Source organism: Gouania willdenowi, chromosome 18 (assembly GCF_900634775.1).
Source record: "Gouania willdenowi chromosome 18, fGouWil2.1, whole genome shotgun sequence".
Lineage (NCBI taxonomy): Eukaryota > Metazoa > Chordata > Actinopteri > Blenniiformes > Gobiesocidae > Gouania > Gouania willdenowi.
In genome coordinates this window covers 22,103,332-22,116,314 of record NC_041061.1, presented here as the reverse complement: position 1 = coordinate 22,116,314, position 12,983 = coordinate 22,103,332, and the positions used below count along the sequence as shown (strand labels likewise).

Genomic DNA, 12,983 nt, shown 5'->3' with positions numbered 1-12,983 from the left:
TAAATTCAATAATGTGACACTTATTTTTATTTCTTTATCAACATTATTCCACAATTTAACCCCCAGAACAGACAGACATCTTTGTTTAACTTCTAATCTTGCTTTTGGTAAAATAAACAAAAATTGATTTCTTTTTTTAAGCTGTTAAGTGAGGAGTATTTTTGAATGCCTTCTGGCAAAATAAAAGTATTTATGTTTGCTTTGAACACTGTCTTTGTTATTTTATAATAAACAATATCTTTAAATTTCCTAAGTTTTTATTTAACAAATAATGGACGTGTGTGGTCATAATATCCTGCTTTGTTCATCAATAGTACAGCCTTTTTTTTTTATTTTGCAATTAAACAATATTATTGAGTATGGTTTTAAAAGTGGTTCCCCAGAGTTCTACACTGTACATCATGTATGGCAGTATCAAATGTTTAATAAAATGTAAACAAGGAATTGTAATTTTTTTTTATATAATACGCCAAGTGTTTTTGAGATTTTTGTCTTTATATAAAAAAAATAATGTGTTGCCTCCAAGATAATTTATGGTCAATTATGACTCCCAAGAACTTGGTATCAAAGACACGCAATTTTATCTCCATTTATTTCAAGTTTTATTTTGTCAAATACCTCATTTTTGGTTCTGAAAATCATAAATTTCATTTTTTTTTCAATGTTGTGATCATTTGTTCATATCAAACCAGATTTTGAGCACTGTCATTTCTTTTTCTATTTTTACTATGTCATGTTTTCAGTGTGAGCGGCATGTAGTTTTTGGTCTGAACACGCAGACATGTTGTAAAGTAGTTTCCTGTGAAACTACTCAGACAGGAAGCCTGACTTCACACTTTCTGTTCTGTGTCTTGACTCTAGTACCCGAGCCCAAAGTGTGGGAAGAAGAATTTGACCTGAATTCAGTGCGGCTGTGTTTCCAGGCCTCCATCACTCTGCCGTCAGGGGAACTCTTTCCTCTGGAGCCTGTGGTGTCACAGCCCATCTTTGACAACAGTGAGTTTGTAAAACTGATGGCAACGTGGCTCTTTGTGGAATATTTAGAAGCTTTAGGGTGTACTCACACTGGCAACCAGGGCCGTTCCTACCAGCTCTGTGCATGTGTGAAACCATGGGGGACCATACTTTCTTCTGCGGGCCGGATTGGATGCTCCAAAGGGCCAGATCTGGCCCCCGGCCATTAGTTGGACTTTAGGACTAAATTTACTAACAATGATTAAGTATGAATGAAATGTCACCATATTTTCATGAACCATTAAGCTATCCTCCCTATAAACGAGTGATGGCCTGCATGATGTACAGTCGCTTGCCTGTACGTTGGGAACAGTTTTAGTCCCTAAAATTGCGTAGTTTTTTTTTTTTTTTTGCTGACCTATGTGTTTTTTTTAGGGGCCCCAAACACAGCCGAGCTCAAGATCTGCAGAGTCAACTGCAACTCCGGAAGCTGCAAAGGAGGAGATGAGATATTTCTGCTGTGTGACAAAGTGCAAAAAGGTAAGACCATGAGACGGATAGCAGTACCAGGCGGAAACTTTCACTTTGAATGATCCACGAATAGAAGTGACTTTGCAATGCATTACTCTGACTGAAGATCAAATGAGCTGATCACACTTATCTTTTAGCGTGTGAGCTCAGAGAAGCATCCTAATTCACTGTGGGACATCCTTTTGAAGTTTTACAAAAGGCTAAGCTCATCTAAAATTTTTTACTTTCCATTTTCTTTTCTCATTTTCACTTATCTATACATGCTGCATTAGTGAAGGCTGCTTTATTGGCCACACAATGGGGAAATTTGGTTGTTTTGGAAGCAGTAAAAAAAAATTTTTTTTTAATACCAAAGCTATGTAAAAAAAAAACACAAAAAACAACCTAATACCTCATAGGGCTGGGATTTTATGCTTTTGTCCAGCTGCAACTAACGATTATTTTCATAATCGATTAATCAGTCAATAAATTAATTGGTTAATCGATGAATCAGATTTTTTGTTTTAGAAACACAGTTTATCTATAAAGCACATTTAAACCCTGCTAAAGCTGATTAAACTGAAATAAAAGTGACGCTCACGCACAAACGCTCACGCACGTAAGTCATACACAGACACCCGTACGTGCTTACAAAAAAGTATTTAGCCACCAATTGTGCAAGTTCTCCAACTTAAAAAGATGAGAGGCCTGTAATTTTCATAGTAAGTATACCTCAACTATGAGAGACCAAATCCAGAAAGTCACATTGTAGAATTTTTAATGAATTTATTTGCAAATTAATGTGGAAAATAAGTATTTGGTCAATAACAAAAGTTCATCTCAATACTTTGTAATGTACCATTTGTTGGCAATGACAGAGGTCAAATGTTTTCTCTAAGCCTTGGCCCATTCCTCCATGCAGATCTCTTCGAGAGCAGTGATGTTTTGCGGATGTTGCTGGGCAATACAGACTTTCAACTCCCTCCAATTATTTTCTGTGGGGTTGAGATCTGGAGACTGGCTTGGCCACTCCAGGACCTTGAAATGCTTTTTATGAAGCCACTCCTTTGTTGCCCGGGCGGTGTGTTTGGGATCATTGTCGTGCTGAAAGACCCAGCCACGTTTCATCTTCAATGCCCTTGCTGATGGAAGGAGGTGTTCACTTAAAATCTCACGATACATGGCCCCACTCATTCTTTCCTTTACACGGATCAGTCGTCCTGGTCCCTTTGCAGAGAAACAGCCCCAAAGCATGATGTTACCACTCACCGTATTTTTGCTCACCGTTCTTGTGATCATTTTGACCCCATGGGGTGTGATCTTGTGTGGAGCCCCAGATCGAGGGAGATTATCAGTGGTCTTGTATGCTTTCCATTTTTTAATAATTGCTCCCACAGTTGATTTCTTCACACCATGCTGCTTTCCTATTGCAGATCCAGTCTTCCCAGCCTGGTGCAGGTCTACAATTTAGTTTCTGGTGTCCTTTGACAGTTCTTTGTTCTTGGCCAGGGTTGCCCAATCCTGGTCCTCGAGGGCCACTTTCCAGCATGTTTTAGATGTTTCCCTCTTCCAACACACCTGATTCAAATGATCAGAATCGTTATCAGGCTTCTGCAGAGCTTGTTGATGAGTTGATGATTTGAATCAGGTGTGTTGGAAGACGGAAACATCTAAAACATGCTGGATAGTGGCCCTTGAGGACCAGGATTGGGCACATACATATGATGGATATTACAGGCCTCTCATCTTTTTAAGTGGGAGTACTTGCACAATTAGTGGATGACTAAATACTTTTTTGCCCCACTGTACACAAACACTCGCAAATACACGCAAATACACATATACTCTGCGCACACACATAAACACTCCTGCGCGCTTACACAAACACTTGTGGTGCGCTCGCACACAAACACTCCGCGCACACGCACAAACACTCTGCGCAGAAACACTTCGTGCACATACATACACAAAACAGATTTTGCCCCCGAAAAGAAATGTATGAGCAGCTAATCTAGGCTAGGATGTGCTAATCCAGGCTAGACTGGGCTAATGTAAGCTAGGCCGGAGGTCCCACCCCTTCATCTCAGGTTAAAAGTAAGTTAATGTGATACATGCAACTTCATTTTAAGCAGTGGTTTATCCAGATGTTGGACTCTCTTTGTTGTTTCCCTGCCTTGCTACATTTACCTCGCCCTTTGTTTCATGCAGAGGACATCGAGGTGCGTTTCTTCCAGGATTCGTGGGAGGGTAAGGGCACGTTCTCTCAGGCCGATGTCCACAGACAGGTGGCCATCGTGTTCCGCACGCCGCCTTACCGCGACACAAACCTGAGCGAGCCAATCAGAGTAAAGATGCAGCTGCGGCGGCCATCAGACCGAGAGGTCAGTGAGCCCATGGACTTCCAGTACCTGCCCACTGACCCAGGTATGTTTCCAAGGTCCCACATCTCCACCGACAAACCAGATAATGTTGCATTTTATGTTGATTTTTCAAATTCCTTCTGTGCAGATGAATACCGACTGAGTGAGAAGAGAAAACGCACAGATTACATGATGCAGAGCCTGAAGCTGACGCCCATGCTGTCCAGTGGTACGTAGAAAACCAGTCTTCCATCAAGTGTTATCACTGTCATACAGGATATACAGTATGACTTCTTTCTATGTTTTTGATTTTAGCTTTTTTGCTCTGTAAATGTAGTTTTATGATGTAAACACATGATGCAGGATTTCACTGAATGATAGTAAAATGTGTTGAAATGGACCCAGAGCAGAAATGGGCAGTTTTAATGACAGCAAGGGACAATAAATGTGATAGTCTGCTGCAAGGGCCACATTATCGACATTCAGGTTAGGGTTTAGAATAATGACCAATCTGAGCGTTCATTTGTGTGTTTTTGTTCTAGTTTTGGATATTTTTCCTTGTAGTTTTTTTTGTATTTATTTGTCATCATGTAGTCATGTGTTTTTAGTTATTTTTGGCATTTTCGCTGTAGTTTTGTAGTTGTTTCTCTGTTATTTGTTGTTTTTTTTTTGCTATTTTGTGTTTTTGTGCATTGTTGTTGTGATTTTGTGTTTCTGGGGTTATCGTGTGTATATTTTAAAATATTTTTCTGTAATTTGTGTTGTCTTTTTTCTGTTTTTTTTTTGCTTTAGGAGAAATTCTTTTTCGTGTCGTTTTGTGTTTTTGTAGTCATCTTGTGTGTTTTTAGAGTGACTTTTGTGTATTTTCTGTCATCTTGTGTGTGTTTGTTTTAGTAATTTCTGCTGTCATACTTTATTTCTTTTGCTACTCATTTGTGTTTCTGTTGTTTTGTGTTATTTTGTAGTCAATTTGTGAATTTTTGTTATTGTCTTTTGTTGTCTTTCTGTGCATTTTTATTTTGTATTTTTTTCTTTAAATTAGTTTTTGTTATTTTGTATTTTTTTCTTTAAATTAGTTTTTGTTATTTTGTGTATTTTTTTCTTTAAATTAGTTTTTGTTATTTTGTGTATTTTTTACTTAAATTGTGTTGTCTTTTTGTGATTTAAGAGTAAAATTGTAGTATTTTAATTCAAAGACATTTTGTATGTTTTTCTGTACTTTTTTGTCATCTTTTGTGTTTGCACAGTAAATTTTGTGTATTTTGTAGTCGTCTTGTGTATTTTTCTAGTATATTTTGTGTATTTTTAGTTGTCATGTGTTTTTACAGTAAATTTTGTCTAATCTTTGTCTTCTGTCTTTTTACAGTAAATTTTAAGTATTTTTGTAGTCGTCTTGTGTGTTTTCACAGTAAATATTGTGTATTTTTTTCGTTTTTCTGTGTTTATCCAGTGAATATTGTTTTTTAGTTGTCTTTTGTTTTTCTAGTATATTTTGTGTAATTTTAGTTGTCTTGTGTGTTTTTACAGTAAAATGTATGTATTTTTTAGTAGTCTTGTGTGCTTTCACAGTAAAGATTGTGTATTTTTTCGTCATCTTGTGTGCTTTCACAGTAAAGATTGTGTATTTTTTCGTCGTCTTGTGTTTTTACAGCATTTTTTTTAGTTGTCTTGTGTTTTCATAGTAAATATTGTAAGTTTTTTGTCATCTTGTGTGTTTTTCTAAGATATGTTGTATATTTTTTGTCGTCTTGTATTTCTACAGTAAATTTTATGTATTTTTTAGTTGTCTTGTGCTTTTACAATAAATATGTTTTTTAGTCGTCTTGTGTGTTTTTTGAGTAAATTTTGTGTATTTTTTAGTCTTGTATTTCTACAGTAATTTTTGTGTTTCTCTAGTATATTTTGTGTATTTTTAGTCTCATGTTTTTATAGTAAATTTTGTGTATTTTTTGTTCTCTTTTTTACAGTAATTTTTATGTATTTTTATAGTCGTCTTCTGTTTTTTACAGTAAATTTTATGTATTTTTGTCATCTTGTGTTTTCACAGTAAAGGTTGTGTATTTTTTAGTCGTCTTGTGTGTTTTTTTAGTAAATATTGTGTATTTTTTGTCATCTTGTGTTTTTCTAGTTTATTTTGTGTATTTTATTGTCGTCTTGTGTGTTTTTACAGTAAATTTTGTGTATTTTTCTGTAATTTTGTGTGTTTTTGGAGTCTACCCTATGTAAAACAGGCTATGGATAACCTTTACTAAAAAAAACTGTTGGAGTGCTGCTGGTTCTGTTCCAGCTGTGTTATAAACTAAGTATCTACCTTTTCAATTCCAGTATCAATTCCACAAGACCGACGTCCCATAAGCTCAGCGCGGCGAACAGTCACAGCCAAGCCCTCAGCGATGAGCGTACAGGCCGGTAAGTCCAACCATTAACAAGTGCAAAGAGCTTCTTTGATTGATGTTGAACATGTTATATAATAAAAGAACAATAGTTAAAATACAAAAAATTATTAATTGCAACATCAGAAATACACCATTCATTTGATCTGACAGCACTTAAACTTCCCAATTTACATGTGCCAAAAGGAGTAGGAAGAAGTGTGAATTTATTTAATCCTACCTCTTTCGAATCACTACCAGTTTTGCTTTTTTTAAGTACAACCAGTGACGTGCCGTGACCACTAGGGCTGGGTAGGCACGTTGCAAATCGAGACCACTAATGACAATTTCTTATGTTTTTGCTGGCAAGTGTTAATTAAATTCAAATCAATTTTATTTGTTTAAAGCAATTTCCAACAAAGTCACCTCAATGCGCTTATCAAAATATAAAATTCATAATAAGAAAGAAAAAAACCCAACAAGATTCACATGAACAAGCATTTAGCCATCTAACAAAATCAACATCATAAACACCATTAAAGAAACATAAACAATTATTTAATATAGCCTCCATACTCTCTCAACAAGATATATCTCATGACACGGCAGCATATCTGTTGTTTGTGTTGGAAACACAGAAACACGGAGAAAATGACAACAACAACAGAACAGCCTCAGTGAGGAGCATCCACAAAGCCAATCCTTCCTTTTGTTCCATTCACTGTGAAATGTATGAAACATTTTTTGACCTTACCTTTGCTGAAGCTCTGGTAACTCAGGTGTTGGTCTCCCATCTTTTAAAAGCTGTTGTTTTTTCTCAAAGAAAAATTTCTGTATCATCTCTGGCGCTGTCATCCTACCTGTAGTGTTATCCCGCCCACTAGCTAGAGAACGTAGCAGCAGCGGTCATATGGCATCAATTCATTAATGTACTGTGAACTTACGTATAGCATTTAGCATAGTGCGGTTACGTCCAAAGGCAGCTCTCTACGCTGCCTTTGGACGTAAATGGTTTTCATCTTGGGGACCTGACTGCGCATGCGCAAACACGTAAAAACACACTATGGGAACGGAGGCAGAGGAGCAACGTGTTTAGTAATTACGGCTATGAAACGCACAAAATGCGGACACTTTCAAACTTATAGGTACTGTAGGCTATTGGAAATGGAAAAATAAATCATTTATAATTATATTATAATTAAAACAAATAATCAAAATATCAATTCACCCTTGAGTAGGCACTGCCTACCTTGCCTACCCTGACGGCACGTCACTGAGTGTAACTAATAATACACTTAACTACGCATATATCACTGAACAAACAACATATTCACAAATGGTCCATAGCTAATCATCAAAACAGAAGGTAAAAAAACAACTGCGACGTAAAGCTTTGTTACTGCTTTATTTTAAAGCCAAAAGTTATTTATTATTTCAAGAGGTAGGATCATATAGGTTTAGACTTCTTCCTACTCCTTTTCGAACATGTATATGCTTCACGTGCAGGATTTTATAACCATTTATTCTCACTTAAAATTCTAATTATTTTCATTGTGGTAAATATACTACTGTTGTGTTTGTGTTCTAAATCAAATTAAATCAAATTAAATTAATTGGTGAAGGGTCATGATGAATGTAGTTAGTTACTCGTGCCTGGTATAGGTCCTCCACTAATAAATACTTGGAGACACTGTATAGACAAGAAATAACATTTTATTATATATACAGTATATATATTATGCCTGCAGTAATATTGGGACTGTTATGGACGTGGAGTCCACCAAGCCAATTAAATGCAAAGCTCAGGTTTTACGACAGCGCTGACTCCTCCGCGTAGTTGGTGTCACACAAAACACTGCTCAGCAATGTATCGACTCACATGAAATGTAACTCTGACCTGCATTTCACCGCCTGGTGAAACAGAGGAGAGATGAACATGAGCTTAGAGAAGAGACTGGCAGACGATCTACGACAGTAGCGACACCTTTAAAACAAGGACTACAGAGAAGCGCTAACAATCATGGGACATGTAGGATTTTAATGGAAACTACTACGCGGCAGTAGGCCCGAGTATGTAAGCTCTGAGGAGACAGTCTTCCTTTTGATGTTTTTGATTAAATCCACCAGTATTTGGTTTCTTTCAATCCATCTTGAACTTAAGTCTCTCTTCTTTTTTCTTTGTGTGACTATTTTGTCAAAATAAAGCGGCTTCTGTGAGTAAAATTCCTGTATTGACTTGATACTTTTAAAAGGCTTTTAAAGAGCAACTCCTTAGCTTTCAAAAACTGGTGGAAATGCTCCGATAGAGCAAATATTAGCGGAGTTACGGTTATATAAATCAGTGTGTCTCAAATGGGGGTACGGGATAGAAGATGGCACTACAGGGGGTACTTGAGAGAGAGACAGAAAGGAGAACGTTAACAAATGAAAGCATGAAAAATATGGGGTTATATAATGTTTATTTTTAGTTAAATATTAGCAGCAACACACAAAACGATAACAAAGACACACTGGATCACTACATTATACACAAAATAACTGAGAAACAACCAGACGACTCCAAAAACACACACACACACTGAGAGAATGATTTAAATAATACCAACAACACACAAAATATTAGAAAAATACTGTATACTAAAAAATAAAAAGAACAAACTACAACAAAATACACTAAATTACACAAAAATAACACGAAATGATGATTGAAATGATTTTAATTGGAAAATGCAAGAGTTAGTCCCACATCAGGAAAGAGATGACCAGAAATTATCAAAACTATAGAAATAAATCTATTCAGGAAGCCTAAATACTGTTTCTTTCCACTTATTTACAAAATAAAATTCTTTAAAATGTGTTATCACTCATTCATTCCATCATTATGCTCTATAGTTGTTGTTTCATAGTAGCGTATTTTTCGGACTCTAAGGCGCACCGGATTATAAGGCGCACCGGTTTGTTATTAATAATATTATTATTATTAAGACGCATTAAGCAAAATAAAATAGTCAGATAAGTCTAACTTTATTCAACTCATTAACAATAATTCAACATTGTTCAGGTTTAACACATAAAATACAGAACAATACACTCACTTTTTCAGTTCAGTATGTTGAAGCACAGTAGTTAATTTCATACATAAGGCACACCTGATTTTAAGGCGCACTGTCGATTTTTGAGAAAATTAAAGGATTTTAAGTGCGCCTTATAGTCCGAAAAATATGGTATTCTAAGCAGGGGGGACTTGGATTCAGAAATAACAAAAAGGGGGTTCTTGAGCCAAAAAAGTTTGAAAACCACTGATTTAAATTAACGTGTTTCCCTAGATGCGTTCAAGGTCCTGGGGAAACCTGGACATTTTTGATGGGTTTGTAAAATCCGGCCGGACGGTTCGGACAAGACGTGAAAATAGGACGTGTCCGTGTAAATCTGGACTTGTGGTCACCCTACTTTAGGTGTTTTTTTGTTTTGTTTTTAAACCATAAACACATTTCACTCCTTGTCATATAAAGTGACATCTGTTAATTTCTTTCCAACAATGACTTTATTCTAATTCTATATTTTTTAAACATATGTCTCCCATGTGCGTGTAATTGCAGCAGCTGTTGCACCCCCTGGTGTCGTGGGTGTGAAAGCCCAGCCCTCTTACTCCTACAGCCAATCAGCTCAGCTGTTCTCCGTCCAGCCCAAGGTGGAGCAGTCTTCCTCCATCTCTGCAACGACCACCAACCAGACGTGGAAGATCATGGAGAACCTGAAGCTGGGCCCCCAGCCCAAAGCCTCTCCAGTGCCCTTCTCCATGAGCTCAGCAGCACCTCCCCCTTCATCCTCCTCCTCCTCCACTTCCACCGCTCACCAGGACTACCCCACCGTCAACCTGTCTGACCTTCATGACTTCTTCCATCAGGAGTCTGCTGCTCCTCAGGGTGCAGTGCCCTCATCCTCCCAGACCGGAAGCACCTTCACCCTTCCAGGTTCTCACTTCAGATCATATACGGCACTGGTGGATGAAGATATCCCAGAGTTCCCCAGCTTCTCTGAAGCTCAGGTTCCCGGTAACCTGGACAGCCTTAACATGGATGACCTGGAGGACCTGCTGAACCCAGCGGGACACGTCGCCTCGTGCCACCAGCCCTCCGCCTCCTCCACCTCCACCTCAGCACAGAGCAGCGCCGCGTTCCCAAACTGTTCGGACCCCAGCAGCAACCCCGGGAGCCCTTGGATAAATTACCCCAACAGCATCATCAACCTGCTTCAGCAGAACGAGGGCGGGCCCGAGATGGCACCAGGAAACCACCAGCCCGTGGTGCTTGACGAGTTCGACGAGCTGATGTCCGCCGACGAGGACCGCCTCATTTCCATTTTCAGCAGCGGGAACCAGGCCAGGTTTGTGTCCGGACCTTAGTCAGAGAAACCCTGTGGAGAATGTAGCAAAACATCTCACTGTGGAAAGGCCTACAGCGAAACATACTGGTGTTGCCTTTAATACATGGACAATGTTTATGTTTAGAACGCTGAGCAGATGCTGTACTGATGGCATCTGTGGAGGATGTTTTTTAATTATTATTTTTTTTACTGTCATTTGGACAGTTTCAGTAACTGTCATCACAGAAATGTTCATAAATCTGCTCTTTTTATGATAAAAGTGCCTTATATACCAGTTAAAAACCAATTGCGCAAATATTCACCACGTTGTCATATAATCTGAAGTGAACCTGGACAAGCACTGCATACAGGCAGGGTTGGGGTCAATTGTAATTGTAATTATCAAGTACACAATTACAGTTATAACATATTTGTAACTGGGAAAAAAAACTGTTGCTGTTGTAATCAGAATTGAAATGTAATTGACTTCAGATAATTGACTTTGTAATTGGCGTGTAAATTGTATAAAAACTGTCATTTATAATTGAATTAAATGCAAAACTGGGGAACCACGTTATAGTTCTATGGCTTACATGTTTAATATCAAATTTACTTGTCAGTGCTCTTCAAGATCATAATAACATTAAAAATTAAAATTAAGGCTAATAATTTCATGGATAAAGAAGCCTAACAAGGTAATCATGAGATGAGAAACAAATATATTAATATTAATGCATTTTATAGCTGATTTAAGACATGGTGCAAACTGACCTGTTATCATAAGAAGAAAGTTATGTTTTATGAGCTTATTTATTAAAGGCTTAGTAATTATGATTAATTGTAATTGAACTTAAATAATTGAAATTAACTTTTAGGGGGAAAGAATTGGAATTGTCAGTAACATAATCGTAATTGAGTTGTAATTGAACATGAATAATTGAAGATGAAGAATTTAAAAATGAATTTGACCCCAACCCTGCATACAGGTGATATCTGTATCACTACTAATCATTTATTGATGGTCAGGGAGAAAACATGCAACAAGGGAAAGAAAAAAAAATTATTCCAAGTCTAGTTTAGTCAAATTATGCTTTTTAAGTCACCAAAACATGTGTAAGAGACGCCTGTTGTCACGTCAATCAGGATGAAAGCTGATTGTTGGTAACTCCGATTTTCCTTTTCAAAAGTTCACAAATTCCGTTTGAGGGTTCACCCATTTCTGCGTCACTTTACACTTATTGTTTTAGAATGGGAATCCTGTTATTTGTTAATGTACAAGAAAAGCTCTCATAATGTAGAAAAATAGTGCAAAAGATGTAGGCAATAATATAAAAGAAAATGTAATATATATACTATACTATATAGTGTATATATAAATAGTGCTAATATGAAATAAAAAGTAAGAGGTGGGATAGACATGGATATTTACATATGAAATAAACAAAAAAATGAATCATCTTTCCCTGTTAAGATGACTTCACTGCCTATTAAACCTCCAAAAAATGGTATCAAACATGCTAAAAAGGATTATTAGACTCAATTATTATTATTATTAGTTTTACATTTATATGCTGACAATGAGCCTTTTCAGATTTCAATGCAGTCATAATATACTGAACCACTTGTTAATCACAATAAATCAAACAACACTTCCGATGAAGCTCTGCATTCATTTTCACTTTCCTGCCCTCGACTCCCGCCAAAATAAAAGTCCCGGAGTCCAGGGACCCCCATTGTAGCTGAAGGTGGTTGAACACAGACATGAACATTGACATCTATAAAGGAAAGAACCTTTTATGTGAATAATATCATCTGTTTTCCAGAAAGTTTATTATTTGCGCCATAGTTCATAGTCATCTTAACTATGTAAATCTTTGTTTTAATCATAAATTAAATGGTTTAAAAAATGATGGAAAAGGTGGTGAAATGAGATTTTAAAAACCACAAATATTTGTCAAAAGTTGCACAATATTGGCTTAAAAATGGCAGAAATGAGGAAAAAGGGGGGTTGGGGTAATGTAGTTTAAAAAGTAGGAACACAGTTTAAACTGGCAAATAATGTGTATGAAAATTGTGAATGTGGTTAAATTGTCAAAAATGTGGATGAATTATGGTGAAAAAAGGTTAAAAGTGACGATAATGGGTCAACATATGTGACATTTAGTGGGAAAAGTGGTGGAAAGGGTTTTAATGGGGTGGCAAAAATGGAGCATTTAAAGGAGCCAAAAATATTGGCAAGTTTGGTGTAGTTGCAGAAAAAGGGTAAAAATAAACAGAATATTTTCTGAACAATTCGAGCCCATGTTTTAGTTTTTTTAAAGGGATCTGACGACCCCCTCTCAGTGTCTTGCGACCCCAAATGGGGTCCTGGAACCAAGGCTGAGAACCCCTGAACACATAGCGCAAGATTTTTTTTTTTGAG

At 36.9% G+C, this 12,983-nt stretch overlaps 1 protein-coding gene across 3 annotated transcripts in view; it reads left to right on the top strand.

Annotated features, from left to right (window-relative positions):
• rela (v-rel avian reticuloendotheliosis viral oncogene homolog A) overlaps positions 1 to 12,510 on the top strand; it is a 30,637-nt gene extending 18,127 nt beyond the window's left edge. For 2 of the 3 annotated variants that reach the window (XM_028474097.1, XM_028474099.1), the window contains exons 6-11: positions 862 to 996; positions 1,390 to 1,494; positions 3,673 to 3,888; positions 3,973 to 4,053; positions 6,150 to 6,233; positions 9,796 to 12,510. In XM_028474097.1, coding sequence (XP_028329898.1) covers positions 862 to 996; positions 1,390 to 1,494; positions 3,673 to 3,888; positions 3,973 to 4,053; positions 6,150 to 6,233; positions 9,796 to 10,601 — 1,427 coding nt within the window. In that variant the 3' untranslated portion in view covers positions 10,602 to 12,510. The remainder of the gene's footprint in view (positions 1 to 861; positions 997 to 1,389; positions 1,495 to 3,672; positions 3,889 to 3,972; positions 4,054 to 6,149; positions 6,234 to 9,795) is intronic. The other variant, XM_028474098.1, reaches the window with a different exon arrangement.
• Positions 12,511 to 12,983: the final 473 nt, after the last annotated feature.